This window comes from Pleurodeles waltl, chromosome 2_2, assembly GCF_031143425.1.
Source record: "Pleurodeles waltl isolate 20211129_DDA chromosome 2_2, aPleWal1.hap1.20221129, whole genome shotgun sequence".
Taxonomy (NCBI): domain Eukaryota; kingdom Metazoa; phylum Chordata; class Amphibia; order Caudata; family Salamandridae; genus Pleurodeles; species Pleurodeles waltl.
Genome location: NC_090439.1, coordinates 925,356,598 through 925,379,287, shown reverse-complemented (window position 1 = coordinate 925,379,287; position 22,690 = coordinate 925,356,598). Strand labels below are relative to the sequence as shown.

Sequence of the window (22,690 nt, the reverse complement as noted above, 5' to 3'; positions counted from 1 at the left end):
TCCGCACAAAACAATTCACCTAAGATGGCCACCAAGAGCTTGGCAAAGCAACAACCATGGGAGGAGGAAATTGGCAGCGGACCTGTCTGGAGTCGAAGCCAGCCCCCCAAAAGCATTCCTTATCATGGAGCCCTACACTAAGGGGCACGGAGGAAATACAAGAGGAGTTTAACCCCAAGTCTGAGACCCAGGGCAGCAAAAGGCCCAATGGGAAAACCTTATGCAATGTCCTGTCTGCAATTACCACAGCCGCTACAATGAACACTGACAAATTATACATTCAGATTGCGATCATGCAAACAGTGGCTTCATACATAATGGCAATCAACGGCAAAATGCAAAAGCTGACCTGCTTGATAACAAGAGTGCAGTCATATGGGGCAGAAACATATCAACATCGTGACCACAGCCCGGTCATGGAAAAATTAACCGAACTACCCAGGGTCATGAATGATATGAATAATGAAATAAAAAAATACAACTCTGCAGCAAAACAAATCAATTACACACGAACCGGACAGTCTGTTCCTTCAGACTGTTGCCAGCAAAGGTACCCAACAGCCTCAATTTTGCCTTGCATCACTAAACTCACTACTCCAGGAAACCGCTTGGACATCAGCCTCTGAACTACCCGCCCACAAAGCTGATGTGGGCTAAAGGACCTGCAAAATCCAACAAGAGCTAACTGCACCTCCAAGTTTAAAGGGATCAGAAACCAAGGATTCACAACCTTTCGAACCAGTTCTCTCCAGGAACAACAAAAAGAGACTGAAAAAAACAAGAAAAATGCAAGACCACCAGAAATTAAGTAATTGAAAAGCTGTGAGGGCCGGCCAGTATACTCTGTATACAAACAAGCGCAAGCAACCAGAACCGGGTCCGATCAGTAGAAGATGACAGCATCCACGAGCACAGAGGATAATAAGGCCCAGCTTAATCAGGTTGCAAAAGAACAAACTTCTTGGGACAGCGAGCAGCAAACAAGGGGGAACACTCAGGGCAACATCAAGGACTCTACAAACATGACAACCTCAGCTAACAAAGGCACTGAGGATCCCTAGAATGAAACCCCCACCTTAATGTCAGTATCAGTGCTTTTTCCAACCCCTGCTTGGCACCTGCGCAATGAGCATTCAGGGTAGGTGCCAGAAGAACAGCCACCATGAGACAGAGGTAGCTCAGAATGGCAGATCTATGGCCCACTAGTGCTTGAATACTTGGGGGCTCACTTCAAAAAAAGCAGGCACCGTAAACACACAATCATCACTCAAATGGTGGCAACAGGCAGCACGCCCCGCCTAGAAGCACTCCAGGACAGGTTACCCAGCCCTAACCTCACGGATAAACAAATACTCTCAGCAGGTGTGCAGCTTGAGCACATGGAGTTTCAGGATGCCTACTGTTAGAAATGGGCCAGAGTTACAAAAACAGCAAAATCAGAGTCCAGCACACATCAACAACCTGGGGAACAGAGGCAAAAAGTTAAGGGAGACCACGCCAAGCATGAAAAGTCTAACACCTACCATGAAAGACAACGAAACTCAACTCACTAACAAAAGGCTAAGCATAGGGGAAGTGGCCCATCTGTGCCCCACCACAACTGCGGGCATCCGCAACTCAGCAGCAACATCCGACCCTCCTCTATTTGATACAGACAGAACTTTAACCTTACTACAAAATACCTTCATAAGCACACAGCTGCTCAGGCACAAGTTACCTACAAGAAGACAGGAATCTGAACCTTGACACAGAACTATCATCAGTCTCAAAGGCCACATTAATCTTTCAACCCCCCCTACAACTCCAGGGGTCCCGGAGATATTCTGAACAGTGCACATATTCTCAAAATTTGTATGTCTCTTTCATGTCTTGATAAAATAAACAGTTGAGACCTGGATCGAGTATCCTTCCTATCCCCTGGCCACTCGGGGGATCCAAGGAATCCTCTGAAATACGTCTTAGCGACACAAAAAATAAGGATGACATCCTGCGACACAGAGCTCTGCTGGAGGAATGGGGAATTCAAGTGAGTTCGCCATTGCCAGAAAAGTATCCTCACTTTCTAGCGCACCAGCTAAAGAACAGTCCAGTTATCGCAAAAACGTATTCAATACTGGCAGGGGCGAAGGGGCCCCCAAGCAATGCAATAAAAATACAACAAAACTTCTAAGTAACTATTCCTCCTAGACTAGAATCCCCTAGATTAGAAACCTTAGCACAACCATCCTCTGGGAGCACATGCACCAACTGGCCAGCAACCACCCTTCAGGGTGAACCCTAGCACTAAGCCATCATAGGGAAATAGAGCCCCAGGCCACAAAGACAAGCTCGCCTTAATTTCATGGAACATCACAGGCCTAAACAAAATCGCCCTGAACACAATGCTTGAAACTTACTTACAATTGTACAACATTATATGCCTCCAAGAGACGTGGAGTCTTGCTGAAGTCCCCATCCATGTGCAATTCTACAAACCCGACGAAAAAAACAGAGGAAAAGGCAGGCTAAAAAGGGGCTTGAGTACATATGTGATCCTTAATAAATATAATCACAGAATACCTGGAGCTGGACTCACTACATATACAAACAACAACCATTAAAAATTGGAAAGTAGAGGCAAACAAAACCTGTGCATTGATAGTCAACACTTATTTGAACCCGAAGGATGCTCGCTGACCAAATTCCATTGAGGCAGTAGAGTAAGCTCTGCAGGAACTCAGCAGCCATTACTCATACGTACAGTGGATAGTGACTTGAGACTTTAACTTAAATTTGGCCAGTCATCTGGGGAACTATACAGAGGACTGTGCCTTGGCCTCCGACTGGCATATACAGGAGCAAGTGTCGAAACACGCAAAAACCAACAGAGCTAACCACCAATTATTGACAATTTTAGAAGCAATGGGACTCAGGGCTCTGAATGGACAGAAGTCTCCAAAGCAAATTATGCAATCTGGAGAATCCTTATTCCAGCAGGAAGATGCAAACTTCAAAATCCAGTGGCCGACTCGGAAAAAGTTCAGACAGGACTAAAGAAGGTACTAGGAACAAAAAAGTGGTAATGCCTGCTTCAGCAATGCCCTGTACGCAACAAATGGTTTAACACCCCCCTCAAACTGCAGAAGCATGCTCTAAAAGCCACCAAATCTACACGCAATCAACATGCCCCAGGTGCCCCTGCTTTGATTTTTACAGAAATCAGGAAGGAATATAAGAAATCCATCTGGAAAGCAAAATGTGTGTGTAAGTAACAACGGATTGAAAATGTACACGCCTGCAGGCAAAAAACAGCAAACCACTGTAGTCCGTGATAAACTAATTAGAGGGTGGCCTGGCCTGTGGCGCAGTCAGCAACATCCCCTAGCACACCTGGCTGAAGTACATTGGGTGACTATATAGCTGCAAGGAATTGGCGCCACTGCCTCCAAACCTGAAAACGACAATGCTGGCTCTGTTTATCTCTCAAACCACCAGCGCCGAACAAATAAAGGCAATAAGAGGCTCTGGACACCTGGTCCCCGCCTCAATGTTCAAGCAAGATCCAGGGTTCTGGAGTAGCCTACTTGACTAATTATTCAATGTCTTCTTAAGTTTGCAAGCCTTTGCTGACCCTGAGGCTTCAGAACAGGAGGCAAGCTCTACTCCAAGCCCTCTCAAGCAAGAATGCAAAACAAAGTCCAGTCTCTGTCCCCTTGCACAGGCAGAATCAGCAACTGCAGGACAGCCCAAAACAGAACAGTCACAGGCCAGGGCAGCACTTCTCCTCAGCACTTCAGCTCTTGTCCAAGCAGAGGTTCCTCTTGAATCCTTGAAGTAATCTAATTTTCAGAGGTTTTGGGTCCAATAGTTATACCCCTTTCTGCCTTTGAAGTTGGTAAACTTCAAAGGGGAGTCTCTCTTGTTTGCAAGATCTTATCTTGTTCAGGCCAGGACCCAGACACACACTAGGGGGTTGGAGACTGCATTGTGTGAGGGCAGGCACCGTCCATTTAGGTGTAAGTGACCACTCCACCCTCCACTCTAGCTCAGATAGCTCATCAGAATATGTAGGCTACACCCCAGCTCCCTTTGTCTCACTGTCTAGAGGAGATTCACAAACAGCCCAACTGTCAAACTGATTCAGACAGGGAATCCACAAACAGGCAGAGTCACAGAATGGTTTAAGCAAGAAAATGATTACTTTCTAAAAGTGGCATTCTCAAACGAACAATGTAAAAACCAACCTCACTAAAAGATGTATTTTTAAATTGTGAGTTCAGAGACCACCAAACTCCACATTTCTATCTGCTCTCAAAGGGAATCTGCACTTTAAAGTTATTTAAAGGCAGCCCCCATGTCAACTTATGAGGAAGATAGGCCTTTGCAACAGTGAAACCCAAATTTGGCAGTATTTCACTGTTAGGACATATAAAACACACCAGTACATGTCCTATCTTTTAAATACACTGCACCCTCCCCATGGGGCTACTTAGGACCTACCTTAGAGGTGCCTCACATGTAGTAAAAGGGAAGGTTTAGGCCTGGCAAGTGGGTACACTTGCCAAGTTGAATTGTCAGTTTAAAACTGCACACACAGACACTGCAGTGGCAGGTCTGAGCCATGTTTACAGGGCTACTAATGTGGGTGGCACAACCAGTGCTGCAGGCCTACTAGTAACATTTGATTTACAGGCCCTGGACACCTCTAGTACACTTCACTAGGGACTTATTAGTAAATCAAATATGCCAAACATGGATAAACCAATCCACAGTACAATTTATATGAGGAGCACTTGCACTTTACCGCTGATTAACAGTGGTAAAGTGTGCAGGGACAATAAACCAGCAAAAACAGAATCCAGTACACGTTAAAACCAGGAGGTCAGAAGGCAAAAAAACAAGGGAGACACTCCAAAAAGCTGCCAGGTCTAACAAGAGGGTTTGCCCATTACCAGAGCCACAACTCTGAGTGGGTTCAGGGAGATTTCCACAAGGGAAAAAAGGTTCAGCCATGTTAGTTTTAGGAAGACAGTGACACTATGGGATAATTTACAGTAAAGCACACAGTAAGTGCTGCACAAGTGGATAGGGTCATCTCTGGGACCTCTTATCAAATAGGTTAGGGAATAGCCAGGAGTTACCCCCACCCACAGGCTGGCACTGGGCATAGATGTGTCACACCCACTACTGTATCCGTTTGGCAACTTTTCCTCTCAAGAACTGGTAGGTAGGAGACAGGGCCTCTATCGAGTTGAAGCTGTTGACTGAATTGTTGGACCCATCTTGCTGTTTTGCCCCACTGAAACAGATTTCACTTTCACAAATTTTTCAAGTGCGAATGTAGAGGACTTCACCAAGAGCAATGACAAGCTGAAGCAGATTAACGTCAAGAACTTCATGGGGACAAACTGCTGGACTTCGCCCACTTGGAGCGTTCCTGCCTTCATCGACAACAGTACTGAGACCCCCCTCTTCACCAACCCAGGACTGTTGAACCCCGACTTGGATCGCACTTGGGTTGCCCCACCAAAGCCTCTTTGAGGACCACGATTTCTCCAGAAAAATATCTAATGGCCTGATTTAGAGTTTGGCAGATGTGGTTACTACGTCACTAACATGACGGATATCCCTTCCTCCTTATTACGATTTTATTATATCCAATGGAAATCGTAATACGACGGATGGGACATCCGTCATGTGTATGACGGAGTAACACCATCCGCCAAACTCTAACTCAGGCCCTAAATCCGAAGGTAATTCCTTACCTACCTAGGCCTCATACCCGACTGCACTCCATCGTCGTTATCCTCAAACTTTAGCCTTGTCCAGGTCTAGTGAGACCACTTGCTTTTTTCAAACTTTAAATATTCATCCCTCTGGTTTCCCTTTTTATATTTTAGTTGTTTTCGTGTTATTTTATGCATTAGAATACATGTTTATAAATTAGAGTAGAATTTTTATTGCATTAAATTTTTCACTTTTTAACTGCTTTAGTACTTCTATGTGCTTTACACATGTTCCTATTTTAAGCCGATGTGCTCTGTACCATAGCTGCTGGGGGTTGAACTCTGGTTTAAATTACTAAAACCTTTATTGGACCTAACAAGAATAGCGAGAATATTATTACTTAGTATGTAACTAATAATCCAATTTTTTCACCCCGACCCTAAAAGGATATATTACACACTGATGCACTGAATTAGCTTTACACTCCCAACTTACTATTTATGGTTTATTTGAGATGTGGAGAACAGGTGACTGAAATGCTGGCATGGGCATGTTAGATCATACATAGGACTGTTACAGTCTTGCACCATGCAGGCCTGCTTTAAAGAAATATGATATGCAGCAAGGGAATATTTCACCATATCCTTTTGCAAACAAGGGATTATCAATGACGTGCTTTCCACAAGGAAAGTGTGTTTTTCTTTGGCGTTTCTTCATACTAATTTTGTTATAGGCCTTATTATTACCCTAATGTGAATATTGTCCCAGGCACAATAAACAAGCCTACAAATTAGACATTGAAAACAGTACACAGTCGTAATAACCACAGACCAGACGACAGCATGACACTTATTTGTTCCCCCTAATACTAAAATAAACCTAATGCCTTGAATTGAATGAAACAACATACTGGACTGAAGGGGGTAGATCGATATCAGTAAAAAGATCATAACTCCCAAATAACAAGAAGGGAATGGGGTAAAATGTGAGGAAAAAGTGGTTTTACATTCAGGCAATCAATAATACATCACTGTTAAAAATAATTCCACATTGATTAAGTTGTTCGCAATCAACTATCTATTTTATTTCTCAGGTACTTACTAAGGATGACCGCAACCAATGTTAGACCAGTATCGAGAATTTTTTTGGATTGTAATTTCATATTTTTCATACATGCAAGCAGAGCCTGTGCCTCCACTGTTCCAGTGGGAGCACAATACAGCACGTGGTAACCCTCCTCGGGCGCACATTTGTGCCATCCTTCAGATCCAGGATCAAGGAGCCTTGTATGGTTAGTAGCCTCAAAGAGATGGTTTAATTGAAGGATCCTTTGAAAATGAGCCCAATATTACATGATATCCAAGTGTAGGGACAACATGATTTTATCATCTACATATCGCTATATGAGGAGTGTGCTGTGACCATCACAAGAGAGGAAGATTACCCCATATTGGTCCACGTCATTACATGTATTTATTATGTGGTCCCGAAGAAGGTGGAATGTCCTTGGAGAGATCCCAGACCCACAACACAATGACAGAAATGTGAGATCTTATCACTGTTGTGACCTGGAGTGTTTGTTTTACGTGGGCGGGACCGCAAAAAATGGGAGATGTGAGAGGATGTGTGTTTTGTGTGTATGAATGTGAGACTGAAAGATGAAATGGGGTTGGTAAAAAAAGTTAAATTTTTTGATAATACAATTGATTTATTTATTGTTTAGCACTTTTTAGAGAAATAAATATGAAAAGTATGTACAAAAATGATTCAGACTCTGCTCGCATGTATATAGGTGTTTTTGCTGAAACATATTAATTGAATTATATACGGCAAAGTATTGTAAACAATGTATTTCGAATAGATTGTAAAATATGATAGGGTACATGTTCTGATTACAGAAGAGGACAACAACATGTTTTAATCACAGGCATCTGTAAACACTTTTTGTAACCAGTCAAATAATGATTTACATATGTTCTTACCCAAGACACTACTTGTATTTGGAAAAACATCTGTAATTACTGAAGTATAAACGGCAGAGGTATACAGAAAATGGCCTGTTAAAGTAACATTTAATCCATTGACGAAAACATCAACTCTGGTATTTCCTAATTGTCCCTGCAAAAGAAAACAAAAGTTGATCAATAAATACTTTTTTAGGCCTACAGGCTATGATTTGGCAGATTATCGAAAAGTTCAAGCAGCCTTTAGTTTCTGAATAGAGCTTTTGCCTACAGAATAACAGATCAATGTGCAGAAATACTCCTGAAATATGGAACTGAGTCAGCCTAAAATAAATAACGGTAAACAATCAATCAGGCTGTATTTATAAAGTGCAGATTATCACCCGTGAGGGTATTCAGGCGCTGGACTGAGGGTCACAGTCAAAAAGCCCAGTCTTGAGTTCCTCCCGGACGTTTGCCAGTGAGAGTGCTATTCGAAGGTGGAGGGGAAGGGCATTCCAGGATTAGACATTGAGATGGGAGAAGGATCAACCTCTGGCACGGCAGTGGTGGATGTGTGGGTTCTGAGTGAGGGCAAGGTGAGGGAAGCAGATGTTTCTAGATAGGTGGTGGAAATTCAAGTGGTAGTTCATATGCGCCGGTCCATGGTCATGAAGGGCTTTTTAGGCATGGGCCAGGAGCTTGAACTGGCATCTCTTTTGATGAGGAGCCAGTGGCATTCTCTCATGTGCTGGGAGATGTAGGTCCATTTGGGCAGGTTGAGGATCAGTCTGGCTGCTTCTTTCTGGATAATCTGGAGTCTTCTCACAAGGTTGTCGGTGGTGCCTAAGTAGAGAGCATTGCTGTAGTCCACAACCAGCGGGTGATGAGGGCCTGCGTCACTGTTTTTCTGGTGCTGGTGTGTAGCCCCTGTAAAACCTGTACAGTGAAAAAAGATCCTCGTGGACTGAAAATTGCATTCAGTAAAAGTGGTGCAATTTGCGAACCCACTTTTACTGAATGCAATGATATTTTGTGAAGCCATCATTTGAAATATTCAACCCTTAAAAAATAAAAGAATTTGAAAAACTGGTCATAGTGAGAAGATAAAAGGAAATCAGAAAAAAGTGGTTGTTAGGGAGGAATAAGGGTGTGAGATGGTTACCTCTCATGAGATATAAAAGTAGGACGAAGAAAAGGAAAGTAAAACAGGAAAAGAAGACAGTGCAGGAAAAACAGGGTAATTAAAAAAAGGAAGCAAAGGTAGAAGCAATAAAACAATGAAGGACAGAGGAAAACAAAGTAAATATATAGTAAAAGCAAAAATTGGAAAGTAAAGCAAACTCAAATTAATTAAAAATGCATACAATGTTATCATCATATCTGCAGATGTAAAACTACTCAAAACAACTCATAAAATAAAATATGATTCTTACACTCAATTAAAATTTGAAGTTACTGGATGCTTACTTAAAAAATGTGCATATATTGGCATAAATTAAAGTCAATAACCTGTTGAAGAACATGGTGGCAAGCTAGCGGCAGGTCACTGCCGCATCAGGAGTGAGGGGGATCATTGTCAGATGTAAATGCAACAAAAGTTCCCCAAACAGTGGACTGTGCAGGAAGGGGGAGAATAGTGCTTCACGCTGTAGGAGTGTCATTAACTTACAACGGACTTGGCAGCAGTGCTGGGAGTTTGGGCTGGTCTCAGTGAGGCGTTGAGACAGCACAGGCTGGCACCGCTATCTGAAGTGCATGTGGAGCAATGGTGCAGCGCAGCAGTGGGTTTGCAGCCCAGGGAGGTGATTGAAGCAGTGGAGGGAGAACGCTAGCTAAGGGCTGCCCAGTCCGTAAACTCACTTACAGGGTTGTGTTGAAAGGGAATAGCAAATGTACAAAGGCAGCACTGGCAGGATAGCTGCAGAGGGTTTTTCTACTTCTGTTGTGTGGTAGAGAGGAGACAGGGTCTAGGACAGTGCCCAGGAACACCCTGGAGCTGTGGGACTGAGATGGAGACTGTGAGAATGACAACAGCAGTGGTGGAGGAGGGAGGGGCAAAACATTACCATGCAGAGACAAAGCAAAAGGGTTGCTAGGCAAGCTGGGGGCTGGTTGATGAAGGGGAAGCCTTACATACCAAACAAATATGTGCTGAGGGGTACAGTAGGTGCAAGGGGTGAAAGTGATAAAATTTAGGACAAAGCTCCCCTGGGCAAAGGCAAAGTGGTTATTGACACTATTAATTTGCAAGCAAAGAGACCTGGGGGGAAACAATCCAGTTTACTGCACCCTACAGAAGCATCTCTGGTACTACCAGGACAACAAGGCTCAATTGACTCAGCAAGTAAAGCCTCCACGCAGAAGATTTTTAGAGGGCGTATAAGCTGGGCACCCCTTAACCAGCAACTAAGGATAACCCCCTCTCTCAGATTTTTTTTAAAGCACATTATAGGAACTTAATGTCTGGAGAGTCAATATCAACCCCCAGTATACCCTCGGCACAGCCACTCGAGGGTTGTGAAATAAGTCAGGGGGCCTCATCACCCATAACTGTACAGCAGTTGGACACAACATGGGAAACTTAGATCGAAGAGGGTTGGAAAGTTGATGATAGAAGTACCCAGATATCTTGGGGGTCATATCGATATCAGTGTTTAGCTGATATAGGTGATGCAGGGGTAGGTGTGGAACCAAGACTAGGAGAGGAGACCAACACCAATATACCTACAGCATCCACGATGTCAAGCACACTAGCCGGTCCATGTGATGGTTGATTGCATTGTATTTTGGTCTGCCCAGATGGTAAGAGTCTCTCCTCTCATCCCTCAGGTAATACTGATGCCTCCTCCCTATGCATTGACGCAATGGAATATCTGTGGAAGTCCCTCTTAGATGAGGTCAGAAATGTATTTTCCATTTCCCAGGCTAACAAAAGGGACATACAGGCTGTTTGTGAAGGGTTTGGTAAAAAATGTGATTCTCTGCAACAGAGAACCTAAGTATTGAAAAACTGAGTGGTGGCAGAGTTCAAAAGCAAATGCTGCTCTTGACAGACAAGAAATTAACATGATGAAAATAACATAAGAAGAGAGTCATGATAAATTGGAATCATTAGGAAATAATGCAAAAGAAACAATTTAAGACTGCTGAGTAAGGGGGAGGATATTAAGTCCTTCCTCGCGGATCTGCTGAAGATCAACTGCTCCTGGGAAGGGCCAGAAGAAAACTTGTTTAAGGGCAGTCAGAGGGTTCACCGGGATCCCTTTAAAAAGGTTGTTAGTAAAACTAAGCCACAAAGAATCCTGCTAAACTTTCTTGCATACTCTATCAAAGAGAGTATCTTAAATAGGAACTGAAAATGAGCTCCCTGAATGGAAAAGGCTTTTTTCTTTAAATTAGCTCTGACATCTCCTGAGCTACTCCAAATACGTAGTGGGAATTGGGGAAAAGGATAGGAGAATTTAGGAAGTTAGGGGCCACGGCCCAGCTGAGGCTCCCTGCTACCCTTAAAGTGATGTTTAAAAATAAAATGTACAATTTTAGGGCCCATGAAAAGGCTGATAATCCACTGGGGAAGATCAGAACTAACCACGTTTTTTAGCATGTCATAGGGCCTGTGGCAGAATTTACTGGAACCTAAGCATATTCTTAAACTGCAGCTTAGCTACAGTGTTTTTTTCTTTTGTCATTTGTGTTATTTTTTCACTAACATTCACTAATTTTCTTTTGTTGTTTTTTGCTTTAGGTAATACCCCGTTGCTCCTGGTTGTGTTTCCAAATATGGCTTACTCAACCAAGAAGATTCAGGGGTGTGCTCTCTTGGGAGGAGGAGGCAGGGTTGGGGGGCCTAGATGGAAACAAAAATGTCTCCTCAAATACTATGGGGGTCATAATGACCCTGGCAGTCTTCAGACCCCCAGGGTCGCGGTGGCGGTCTGACCCTGTTTCCTCCTGCTGACCCAGCAGGAAACTCCTAATGGGGCTTGAAGGAAGGAAGCCTCACTGCAGCAACCTGACCGCGGGAGTTTGGTGGTCGGTCTTTTCCATCTGCCAAACTCACAATGACCCCCTATATTATCTCTGGGGAAGTCATTTGATTAGTGCAAAACCCATAGGTAGAATTAGAATTGGGAGTGGATGGTAAAGGAGTGCAAATTTTATCCTGGAATGTAAATGGGCACCGGCCAAGGAATGGAAAATCAAATATTTTTCAATATTTAAGGGAGTGATCTGCTCAAATATTAGTCCTACAAGAATCCCATCTGACTAGATCTGTGTGTCTGGAGGTCTTTAAAACTCAGAAATGAGATCAGCAGGAAGTGTGTATGGACCTATTCAGTCGCACAAAAAGAGTGGTCATTCTGATTTAAAAAAAATTGATAATCTCAAACCAGGATTATAAATCCGATAAGAGAGGCATATGGTCATTGCAACTCTGAGAATAGCTGACAATAGTTAAACGCTGGTGGGTTATTATGGCCCGAATGTGGATGACATGAAACACATCCAAAATCTGTGCTTAGAGCTGGTAGAAACTTCCCATCCAATAATTCTGTCAGGGGATTTTAATACAATATTGGAAAGTTCCCTGAAACAGGTCAAGAAATAATGCATCAAAAACGTACTCTAAAATGCAAGCGTATATTAAAATTTTGATGAAACAGCTGGGTTTGTGCAATATTTGGAGATTGTGGGCTGGCACATGGTGAGGGTATACTTATCACAACAAGCAATATAGACATTTGTCTAGAATAGATTATTTTTTGGTGGACCAAGCAAACAAGGCAGACATTCTAAGTGTGCAACATTAGGCGGCTCGCTTGTCTGAACACGCAGCTGTGGTTTCAGATTTAAAAATTCAGTCAGGCCAAATTACAAGAAGGTGGACTTTAGACCAAACCCTGCTAACAGACCAGGAAGTGTTAGATAAATTAAGAGCAATGTGATGGAATCTTGATCTGCATCATTGCCCAGAAAAATAGAGAACTCAAGAAAACAGTTGTGGAGTTGGAGCAGGAGATCACATTCCTAGCAAGGAAATTCTGAGGTCAGTATCATTCAGAGGCGCCAAATGAGGAACTTCTTCAGGAAATTCAGATTCGGAAGTCCAGTTTGGCCGAAGTCCTAGAATTTAGAGTTAGGGCTCTGTGGGAGGCGAGTAGGTTAGCGCTTTTCGAGTATATTGTAAACTCATAACCTGGAAAACCAAGATGGAGCTAATGAGGAACGATGTGAGGGAGGTAAAATGTGGGGCCATAGAGAAAATCCTAATGGAGACTAAGGAGGTGGAATAGGCTTTTTAAATATTTTTTGGCTCCCTTCATACAGAGGATTTGAAAATGACAGTGGCCCAGGTTAACTGGTAGCTGGAAGGTCTGACAGTAGACAAGCTTTCATAGGAGGAGAAGGAAAGCTTAGACCATGAGATTACCCTGAAAAAAGTTAACTGGCTAATAAATAAGGGCAACAAAGGGAAGGGAGCTGGCCCCAAAGGGCCCCCAAATGAATTCCACATGGTGTCAAGGGATGTAATAGCCCTATTTATAACTGAGCTTTTTGCACTGTGTTTGAAAGAAGGGGCTTCATACTGGAAATAATGGGAGGAGGCTATAGTCATATTGATTTTAAAACGTGACAAAAACCCTTCAGTGTGTAAGTCCTACAGGCCTATCTTGCCCCTTAATTGTGACTATAAGTTCTTTGCAAACTTACTGGCTAATAGGATGAGTAAGGTAGTTGGAGGGATGATAGTGGAGGACTAAAAAGTCTTTATGAAAGGAGGTAAATGTATGATCTGACCCATGAGCTGATAGAGATGACAGATCTGGCATTGGTGAATAAGGGCCCTCTTGCTATTATAACACTGGATGCTACCAAGGCATTTGATACAATGAATTGGCAATACATGAATACTCTCCTGGGACATTATACCTTGGGAAACAAATTTTGCAGGATAATATGTGAAATCTATAAACCGCCCTTGGCTAGAATTCTGTTGAATGGGAATCTAATGGCGAGTTTTAAAATAACAAGAGGGACCAGGCGGGGCTGCACACTCTCCCGGATATTATTTAACTTGTACATCGAGCCCTTAGCCAGATAAGAAAGAGAGGAGAGGGAAATAAAACCCTTCAAATGTGGCCTTTGGGAAAAGAAAATCTCTTTGTACACCGATGATGTGATGATCCATATGGAAGATCTAGTCCCCACATTAGCTAGTTTGGATCGCCTGAAATCTGATTTTGGGAAAGTGTGCAGATATTAAGGCATATTAAGGCATAAGAAATTATGGCATGGAACATGGAAGAGGGAAATTGCATGATAAAATAGGAACCAACAAATCTGGGCATCAGAATTTGTTGATCTTTGGATAAAATTGTAGAACTAAATTTGAATAGTGCAATGGTGGAAATGAATAAGTTACTATTGAGTTGGGTACATCTACCATTACCATTATATGGGAGAGAAATAAAATAAAGATGCCTATCCTCCAAAATGTACCTTTCTTATAACGCCATCCCTCTGCACTTTAAAAGTGCTTGGCTACAAAAATGACACAGAAGAATAAACTCCTTTATCTGGGCCTCCAAGAGTTTAAGAATCAAAAGTACAAAACTATGTAAGAAATATGATAAGGGAGGTATTGCATTGCCAGACTTCCAACTTTATACCTGGCCTTCCAACTTAAAAGTTGTAGGTCTTTGTTGACTGACTTGAGTGATTCTAGGGATAACAATTTATTTCAAACATTGTTAAATGAGGTGAAGGGAGGAGAGACCAAGTTCATGTATAAGTGTGGCGACATGAGCTATTTCAAGAAGGAGAGGTTATAAGTTCTTTATGCGACTTCCCTGTTATGGACACAGGTCAGGCGAGCAACAAGTCGACCATGGCATAGTAAATATGCTCCAGTTTGGGATTCTCTGGGTACACCTGAGTGTTTGGAAGGCATGTTGGCAATTGGGCTGAGAGAAGCGGGTATTGTAGATTGGGGTCAGGTGCTTCATGCAGGGAAACTCTGCTCTTGGGAGGAGTTTCTAGCAATGGCAAAGGGATCCATCTTGAAATTTAAATTCTATCAGTTGCATATCTGGGCTCGGGTTCTGGGGGAGGAGAACAGTGGCACAAATGAGTTGGAGGAACACTTAATTAATGGGCATCAGTGAAAGAAGGAGGTGTTAGTATGGTATGGGTTAATTCTGGATATCTTGGATGAATATTTCTGCATGCCTGTGACATTGTGGGAACAACTTAGCCATGAATAAATCAGTTATGGCAAGTATCTTTACATACTGTGTATAAACCTGCCTATCTGAGAAGAAACCATTTGTTCTCCCTCCACAGAGCATTTTGGACACCTAGGTTACTAGCCAAACTAGGAGGGTCGGAAGAGGCCTTTTGCAAGAAGTGCAAGCTTTGCCATGCCGATGATTTTAATATGACTGTGGCCTGTCCTAGTATACAGGAATTTTGGGCAGAGGTCATTTTGAGTGGCATTTTTTAGACCCAAATTGGCCCTGAATTGATTATATTTGGGTGTTCACGAGAATCGGGGGTACCCCAAGGCAAAAGCAGCAAAATGTTGTTTTACTTAGTATTGATGGGAAGAAGAGAAATTTTCAAGCAGTGGACATTTAGGTTGTGTCCTACTAAAGCTGAATGGTCAAACTCAGTTATGTATGTTTGCAAGATGGACTCAGGTGTACCCCATGCAAAAAGAACTTAAGTATGCTTCCCCTTTTAACACATGGTTGGGAGGAAAAGACAGGGAGTAGATCCCAGGAGCAAGTTTGATTGGCTCATGAGCTGTTGTAACTCTCTTATTTGGTCCAACAATTATAGTTAATTGGGTTTCCAGGCATGGTGTCCAGTAAACTTAAGCCTGTAAAAGTTGGAACCTTCTTCCCATCTGAGAAACGTAGTGCTCCTCGATTGCAGATTAGTTTGGCGAATGGTGGTGAGTCTGAAATGAGCATGGCAAATGAGGATTTTTATTTTTTTAACTCAATTACCTGTTATTCATGAATTGAATACATATGAAGACAATCATGAAAGGAGGAAGCAAGCCCCCCAACCCTGATTGACTGGAATAATTAGAAGCACTGCTATTAGTTACAATCACAAGCAAGACACAGAAGAACTGATGCGTGGGTGGATGGAAGGAAAGATTGGATGGTCAGTATATGGTAAGCAAAAATGTAATGCTGAGTATTGTTGATCCAATCTGGAGGCTTGTAGCTGCCAAGAGTCCTACAGACAGTAAGAAAAATAGCGACCCAAGTTACAAGAGATGTTTTGATTTAAAGGCCAAGCTTATCCTATTTATATATGTTTCTGATTTAAAGAATTTATGTAAGGCTCCTTAACACTTACATTAGGCTCTTTCCCAGAAATAATGTACCTTAGACACAGGTGTAAGATGCTCTTGATTTATAAAATTGTGTACACATGTGGAAGTTGCTTAAGTATCACTGTGTATGGCACATTTTATGCTTTGTGTCAGGGAAGTAGTCAGTGAAGTTCCTTAGAAACTGGGTGAAAACCCAATGTAATGGAACTTTACAGGAATTGACACACAAATACAAACTTGGTTTCTCATATGTTTGAGTAAATGTGCGTTGCACATTAAAATGCCGGTGAAGTTCCTCTATCTGCACATACCACCACTTCGATAGCTGAAGAAGTTACCTGTTACAGAATAAACTCAAAAGGAAAAAGATTTCAAAATCTAAAATGTGTATGATTTTGTGAATCTAAAGCTTCATCTATCACACACTATCATTATCATTGAATGTATTTAACCTATGAAAGCACCTTTTGGCTAAACCTGAATTGTTTGTGGAAAAGAGTTGAAAGGAAACAGTAACCTGGGGATCTCTTTAATCTGTTTTGACTTCATTAGCCACCTCTGATGGCACTGAGGATGGACATATAAGATATTGAGTAGGGACTCTAAGAAGGAGGATTATTCTTTAGAGTGGGCAGTCACACTGGCAGGTTAGTTGTCAGAAGGCTAATGCTAACTAGCCTACTAGAGGTTGATGGAGGTAAAAGGTAACTTTCTAAAAGTTACCATTCCTAAATAGTTCTTAAACATGTGACTTTTTCATGTAAGTGGATTTTTAGTAAGCATTAAAATAGTGTTTGAATGACTTTTGCAGCCTCTTCCTGTCAATCATTACAGACTCAATATTTTTGGCTAGTTTATTCTGTCAGTTTGATATTCCCTACTGAATACTGTGGACTACAACCACCAATGAAAGAGGAGACTGGAGAGAATGATGCTCCACAGAGTTCTGACTGTGTGTTTATGCGATTAATTTAACAACTGAATAAGTGATGATTAATACTGCTGATGAAATCTGAGTAAACAAAATTGGTGGGTCTAATAGATCCTTCAATTAATAGATTCTGATACTCAGCCATTGTGCATATTGAAACTTGAAAGAATTTACTGTTGAAGTGTTTACAGTATTCACGCCTTGGTCAATGCATATTGTGTTCAATCCAGAAATGCCTTTGCACACCTAATTGGAATTTAACTATTCTATTAGGTTCCAGTTTAGTATTTAACGCATGAAGAACAAACTGTTGTCTTCCTTTGCTTCACATGCCACATATCAAATTTAAAATTAAGTTGACCAGACAGGTTGAAGGGCTGACATTAGTTTACAATTTCATTATATTTCTTTAGTATCTACAGAACTGATGCATACTCAAGATCCTTGGTTATTAATACATTTATCAAACAATAATAGTAATGACTAATCAACTTGTGCACATTTGTGTTCCTGTGAATACCAAAAAACAATTATCTTTACTGAACCCTCACTATCCTTCATGGAGTCAATATTTGCCACTATGGGGGTCATTATGACGACCACTGGGGTCATGGTGGCTGTTAGAAATGGGGTTTTTGGTTGGCAGTCAGGTTACCCTCTGTCCAAGCAAAAGCCCTCACTCTAGTCAGGGTAAGTCACACACTATCCAAGATTATCCTGTGCCCACCCTCTGGTAGCTTGGCACGAGCAGTCAGGCTTAACTTAGAAGGCAATGTGTAAAGTATTTGTGCAATAAATCATACAATACCACCATATAGCACCACAAAAATACACCACACAGTGTTTAGAAAAATATATAATATTTATCAGGATAATTGTAGGTCAAAAAAGAATAAAGATGCAATGGAAAATTGTAGAACTATCACAGGAAAGTGATATAAAGGGTCTTAAGTCTTTAGAATGTAATAAAGTGTCTTTCAAGCACAAAGTACCTGGTTTCTGGTGGAAAATCTCCTCAGAGGGCCACAGGTGAAGAGATGCGTGGAAAAAGGGGGGTGTGCGTCGATTTCCTCTCAGCACACACCGACTTGCGTCGTTCTTTTCCACGCGGGGAAGTCGGGCGTCGTTTTCCGGCGCGCAGACAGTCTCTTTTTGTGGATCGCGGGGATTACCAGATGTCCCGGGTCTGTGCGTGGATTCTCCTGCTTGTTTTCTGGCTGCGCGTCGTTCTGCGGGGCTGCGCGTCGAAGTTTCGATCTCACGGTAGGCGTTGCGTCGATTTCTCCTTGGAAGTTGGGCGGCGTTGTCCTTGCGAGGCCGTGCGTCGAAAGTTTGGTCTCACGGCAGGCGTCGCGTCGATTTCTCCTTGGAAGTCGGGCGGCGTTGTCCTTGCGAGGCCGTGCGTCAAAGTTTCGCACTCACGGTAGGCGTCGCGTCGATTTCTCCTGGAAAGTCGGGCGGCTTTGTCCTTGCGAGGTTGTGCGTCGAAGTCTCGATCGTCCCGAGGGCGTCGCGTCGATCAGCGTCGGTGTGCGGCGTTTTTCTCGCCGCGAAACAAGCTGTGCGTCGAAATTTTCGGCGCACGGAGCGTCCAAGTGAAAGGAAGAAGTCTTTTTGGTCCTGAGACTTCAGGGAACAGGAGGCAAGCTCTATCCAAGCCCTTGGAGAGCACTTTCACAGCCAGACAAGAGTTCAGCAAGGCAGCAGGGCAACAGCAAGACAGCAGTCCTTTGTAGAAAGCAGACAGGTGAGTCCTTTGAGCAGCCAGGCAGTTCTTCTTGGCAGGATGTAGTTTCTGGTTCAGGTTTCTTCTCCAGCAAGTGTCTCATGAGGTAGGGCAGAGGCCCTGTTTTATACCCAAATGTGCCTTTGAAGTGGGGGAGACTTCAAAGAGTGGCTAAGAAGTGCACCAGGTCCCCTTTCAGTTTACTCCTGTCTGCCAGGGTCCCAGTAGGGGGTGTGGCAGTCCTTTGTGTGAGAGCAGACCCTCCACCCTCCCAGCCCAGGAAGACCCATTCAAAATGCAGATGTATGCAAGTGAGGCTGAGTACCCTGTGTTTGGGGTGTGTCTGAGTGAATGCACAAGGAGCTGTCAACCAAGCCCAGCCAGACGTGGATTGTAAGGCACAGAAGGATTTAAGTGCAAAGAAATGCTCACTTTCTAAAAGTGGCATTTCTAGAATAGTAATATTAAATCCGACTTCACCAGTCAGTAGGACTTTGTATTACCATTCTGGCCATACTAAATATGACCTCCCTGCTCCTTTCAGATCAGCAGCTGACACTTCAACAGTGTATGAGGGCAGCCCTAATGTTAGCCTATGAAGGGAGCAGGCCTCTCAGTAGTGTGAAAACGAATTTAGGAGTTTTACACTACCAGGACATATAACTACACAGGTACATGTCCTGCCTTTTACTTACACAGCACCCTGCCCTAGGGGTTACCTAGGGCACACCTTAAGGGTGACTTATATGTAGAAAAAGGGGAGTTCTAGGCTTGGCAAGTACTTTTAAATGCCAAGTCGAGGTGGCAGTGAAACTGCACACCCAGGCCTTGCAATGGCAGGCCTGAGACAAGGAAAAAGGGGCTACTTAAGTGGGTGGCACAACCAGTGCTGCAGGCCCACTAGTAGCATTTAATTTACCAGCCCTATGCACATAAAGTGCACCTTACTAGGGACTTATAAGTAAATTAATAGTCCAATCAGGTAGGATTCCAGGTTACCATGTTTTAAGGGAGAGAGCATATGCACTTTAGCACTGGTTAGCAGTGGTAAAGTGCGCAGAGTCTATAAACCAGCAAAACAGTGTCCAAAAAAAATGGAGGGAGGCAGGCAAAAAGTTAGGGGTGACTACCCTAAGGCTGTCAGGTCTAACAGTGGCAATCTGACTGCCGCCAAAGAGGTGGCCCGACCACTTTGGTGGCGGTCTGACTGCCACATTATGATCGCAGCAGTTGCGCCACAGTCAGACCACCAGCACCGCCAGTTTTCCTCCACAGGAGGGACTGGCGGCGTCGGTAGTCCTAATCTGCCAGGGCAGTGCTGCATGCAGAGCTGCCCAGGGGATTACGACCCTCTTCTCTGCCAGCTTTTACATGACAGTAGCCTTGCCAAGTAAAGGCTGGCAGAGACAGGGTGCAGGGGGTCCCAGTGGTCCCCTGCACTGCTAGTGCACTTGGTTCACCCTACACATTGCAGCACTTATGAGCCAGAGTCAATGTTGTAGGCTGTTTCCCACTGGGACAGGGGGAAACTCATAATGGGGCCCGCAGGAAGGCGGCTGCACTGGCGGCAACCTGACCGCGGGAGTTTGGCAGATGGCTCTTTCCGTCAACCAAACTCATAATGACCCCCAATGTCTTTACAGAGTCATACATTGATGCATCAAGAAAAAGTATTCTACAACTTATAAATCACAATAAAACATGATTTACTTACTGGTGGTGTTATGCATTGTATTTCAGTCAGTGATCTTCTAATAACTTCACAGGGGTTGCCATTCACAGATACTTGAGATTGTTCATCAAAGCCACTACCAGTAATTGTCAACAGAGTTCCACCTAATTAATAAATACATTCTTTAGAAGTCATAACATGCTCAATGCAAACTCAAAGTATTTACAAGATACTGCAAGGGGCACACAAGACCTTCACACCTTCTTGATTTGCTATTCATTACAGTTTCTGTAAGGATTGTTTTATTTAATTTATTTATTTTTCTTTCAGAAAGCACCATGCATATGGGTACAACCTCTGGGAATCGTGTATGGTGAAATAAGTGTAAAAATTGTAGAAATATCACTTCAGATCTGTTCACTCTTTGGCTAAAAAATGTGCTGTCAGTGTGGCACAAAGAAGGTCCCTTTCTAAATGTGCTCGTATTCTGGAACTGTTTATCTAATTGTCTGTGGATAACATGAGTGTCCATTCAACTTCCATGTGGTTGTTTTTTAATTTATTTACTTATTTTCACTCGTAGTTCAGTCTTATGTTTTACATTTTATCATTCATGTAACAGAAGAAGCAGTAGGATCAACACAGGATCAATAGGAACAAAAAGCACACGGGCAATATCATCTAATAATCATTATTACTACTATAGTTACGCCTGGTTGATATTCGCGCTAGACCAGCCTGAAATGTGTAATTTCAGTAATTTCAGGTTGCTACTGTTACGTGAAATTCCTGAAATTACTCTGTAACACCACATTGCATATTTACATGCTATTTGCAATAAAAATTGACTTCGAACACTACATTGCTCATAGGCACAATGCAGGTGTCTGAGCTCAAGAAGCTGTTGTTTGCGGTGTTGTTTTTGCACGTTTTTTGGCGCAGAATGCATCCTCATGTCGGAAATTGACAAAAGAAAAGACTTCACACTAAATTTCAGCACCAAGTGCCAGTTTTGCATTGCACCTAATTCAACATAATTTTGCTGAAATGTCATGTAATTTGCTCAAAAATAAATTCTGCAAATTTCACACACCCCTCTTAACAATCATTCATTTTTGTATTGCCACATAGTATCTTGCATTATGTTGCATTACACGTTAAATTACATATCATGGACAAATACATGTATTGTATTGTACTGTATTGAAATGTTATTTTAGATTTTTATGTTTTTCTTTCAGTATCTTATTTGCTTTTTTAATTGAATGTACCTATATTGCAGACAACAGGTACTAGCATATCAAAATATAAATGTGCATACCCCTATGCCAAAATACCGACTCCCAATTGCAATGCATGTGTTTCTCTAGTTGGTGACTAACTGCATCCTTGACAACTCAACATTGCCAAATTTTACTGACAATAGCAGTTTTTTATATGCAACAATTTTCCAGGCATTACTAGAAGACACCTTAATCATCAGGAACCCCCATCCTAATTGTAAAGTCCCTAAGCAGGTATCTTTTGGCTTGTTAGAAAGTAATTCTTCGAAACAAATACTAAGTTTACTTTCAAGTACAGTGCCACAGTCAGTCAGATTAGAAGTCGTTACTCCCTAATTTCCTAGTGGTTTAACATTCACTTTGTTTCTTATTGGAAATGATCAGTTTTATGTTTGAAGGAACTTGTTTCTAGTGAGTGTAATTGGCCCAGAAATAAACGAAAGTAAAAAACAATATCAATTATGAGTATGTTTAGTAGTGTTTTTGCCATTCGACACGGGATCCGTACCTTATCCACATGTGAAAAGTCCTGACACTATTGAAAGGGATAGAATCAACCTAGATTCAAAGCAGTACGTTTCCTTAACGCATATTATCAGTTCCAATATATTTCACAGGTCCCATATATGATTATGCATGCAGCTATTTTTAAATTTAAGAAAGGGTTGAAATACTTATACTTTAAACCCTCAGTTGCAGCTAAATTCAAACTTTTGGGTGGAATGTGACAGTGCCCTCTTCCACCAAAATGTACCTGCTCTCACACTTCACTTGATTTTATTTTCTCTTTATCACCACATTGACATATTCGTACACCCCTTTTTGTTACATACAGCAATTGACTAGTAATAGTGCCAAATTATTAATTATTCAACTGAGATTTATGAATGTAACATTAGCTCTTGGTTGCTTTTAACTTCTCTAAAGAAAGGTGGTGAGTGTGATAATGTTATAATTCCTTGTTGCATAATTATAATAATATTTGACTTAATAATAATAATAATAAAAATAATAATAATAACAACAGTAACACACAATAACAATATGCCTTGTGTTGATGGCTTTTTATTCTATTT

The 22,690-nt window shown here is 42.2% G+C and overlaps 1 protein-coding gene across 2 annotated transcripts in view; it reads right to left on the bottom strand.

The window, feature by feature from the left end:
• Positions 1-22,690, bottom strand: part of LOC138282757 (fibrocystin-L-like) — a 735,329-nt gene that overhangs the window by 360,219 nt on the left and 352,420 nt on the right. For both annotated transcript variants that reach the window (XM_069220628.1, XM_069220629.1), the window contains exons 32-33: positions 20,374-20,495; positions 7,689-7,824 (exon numbers count right to left, since the gene is read on the bottom strand). In XM_069220628.1, coding sequence (XP_069076729.1) covers positions 7,689-7,824; positions 20,374-20,495 — 258 coding nt within the window. The remainder of the gene's footprint in view (positions 1-7,688; positions 7,825-20,373; positions 20,496-22,690) is intronic.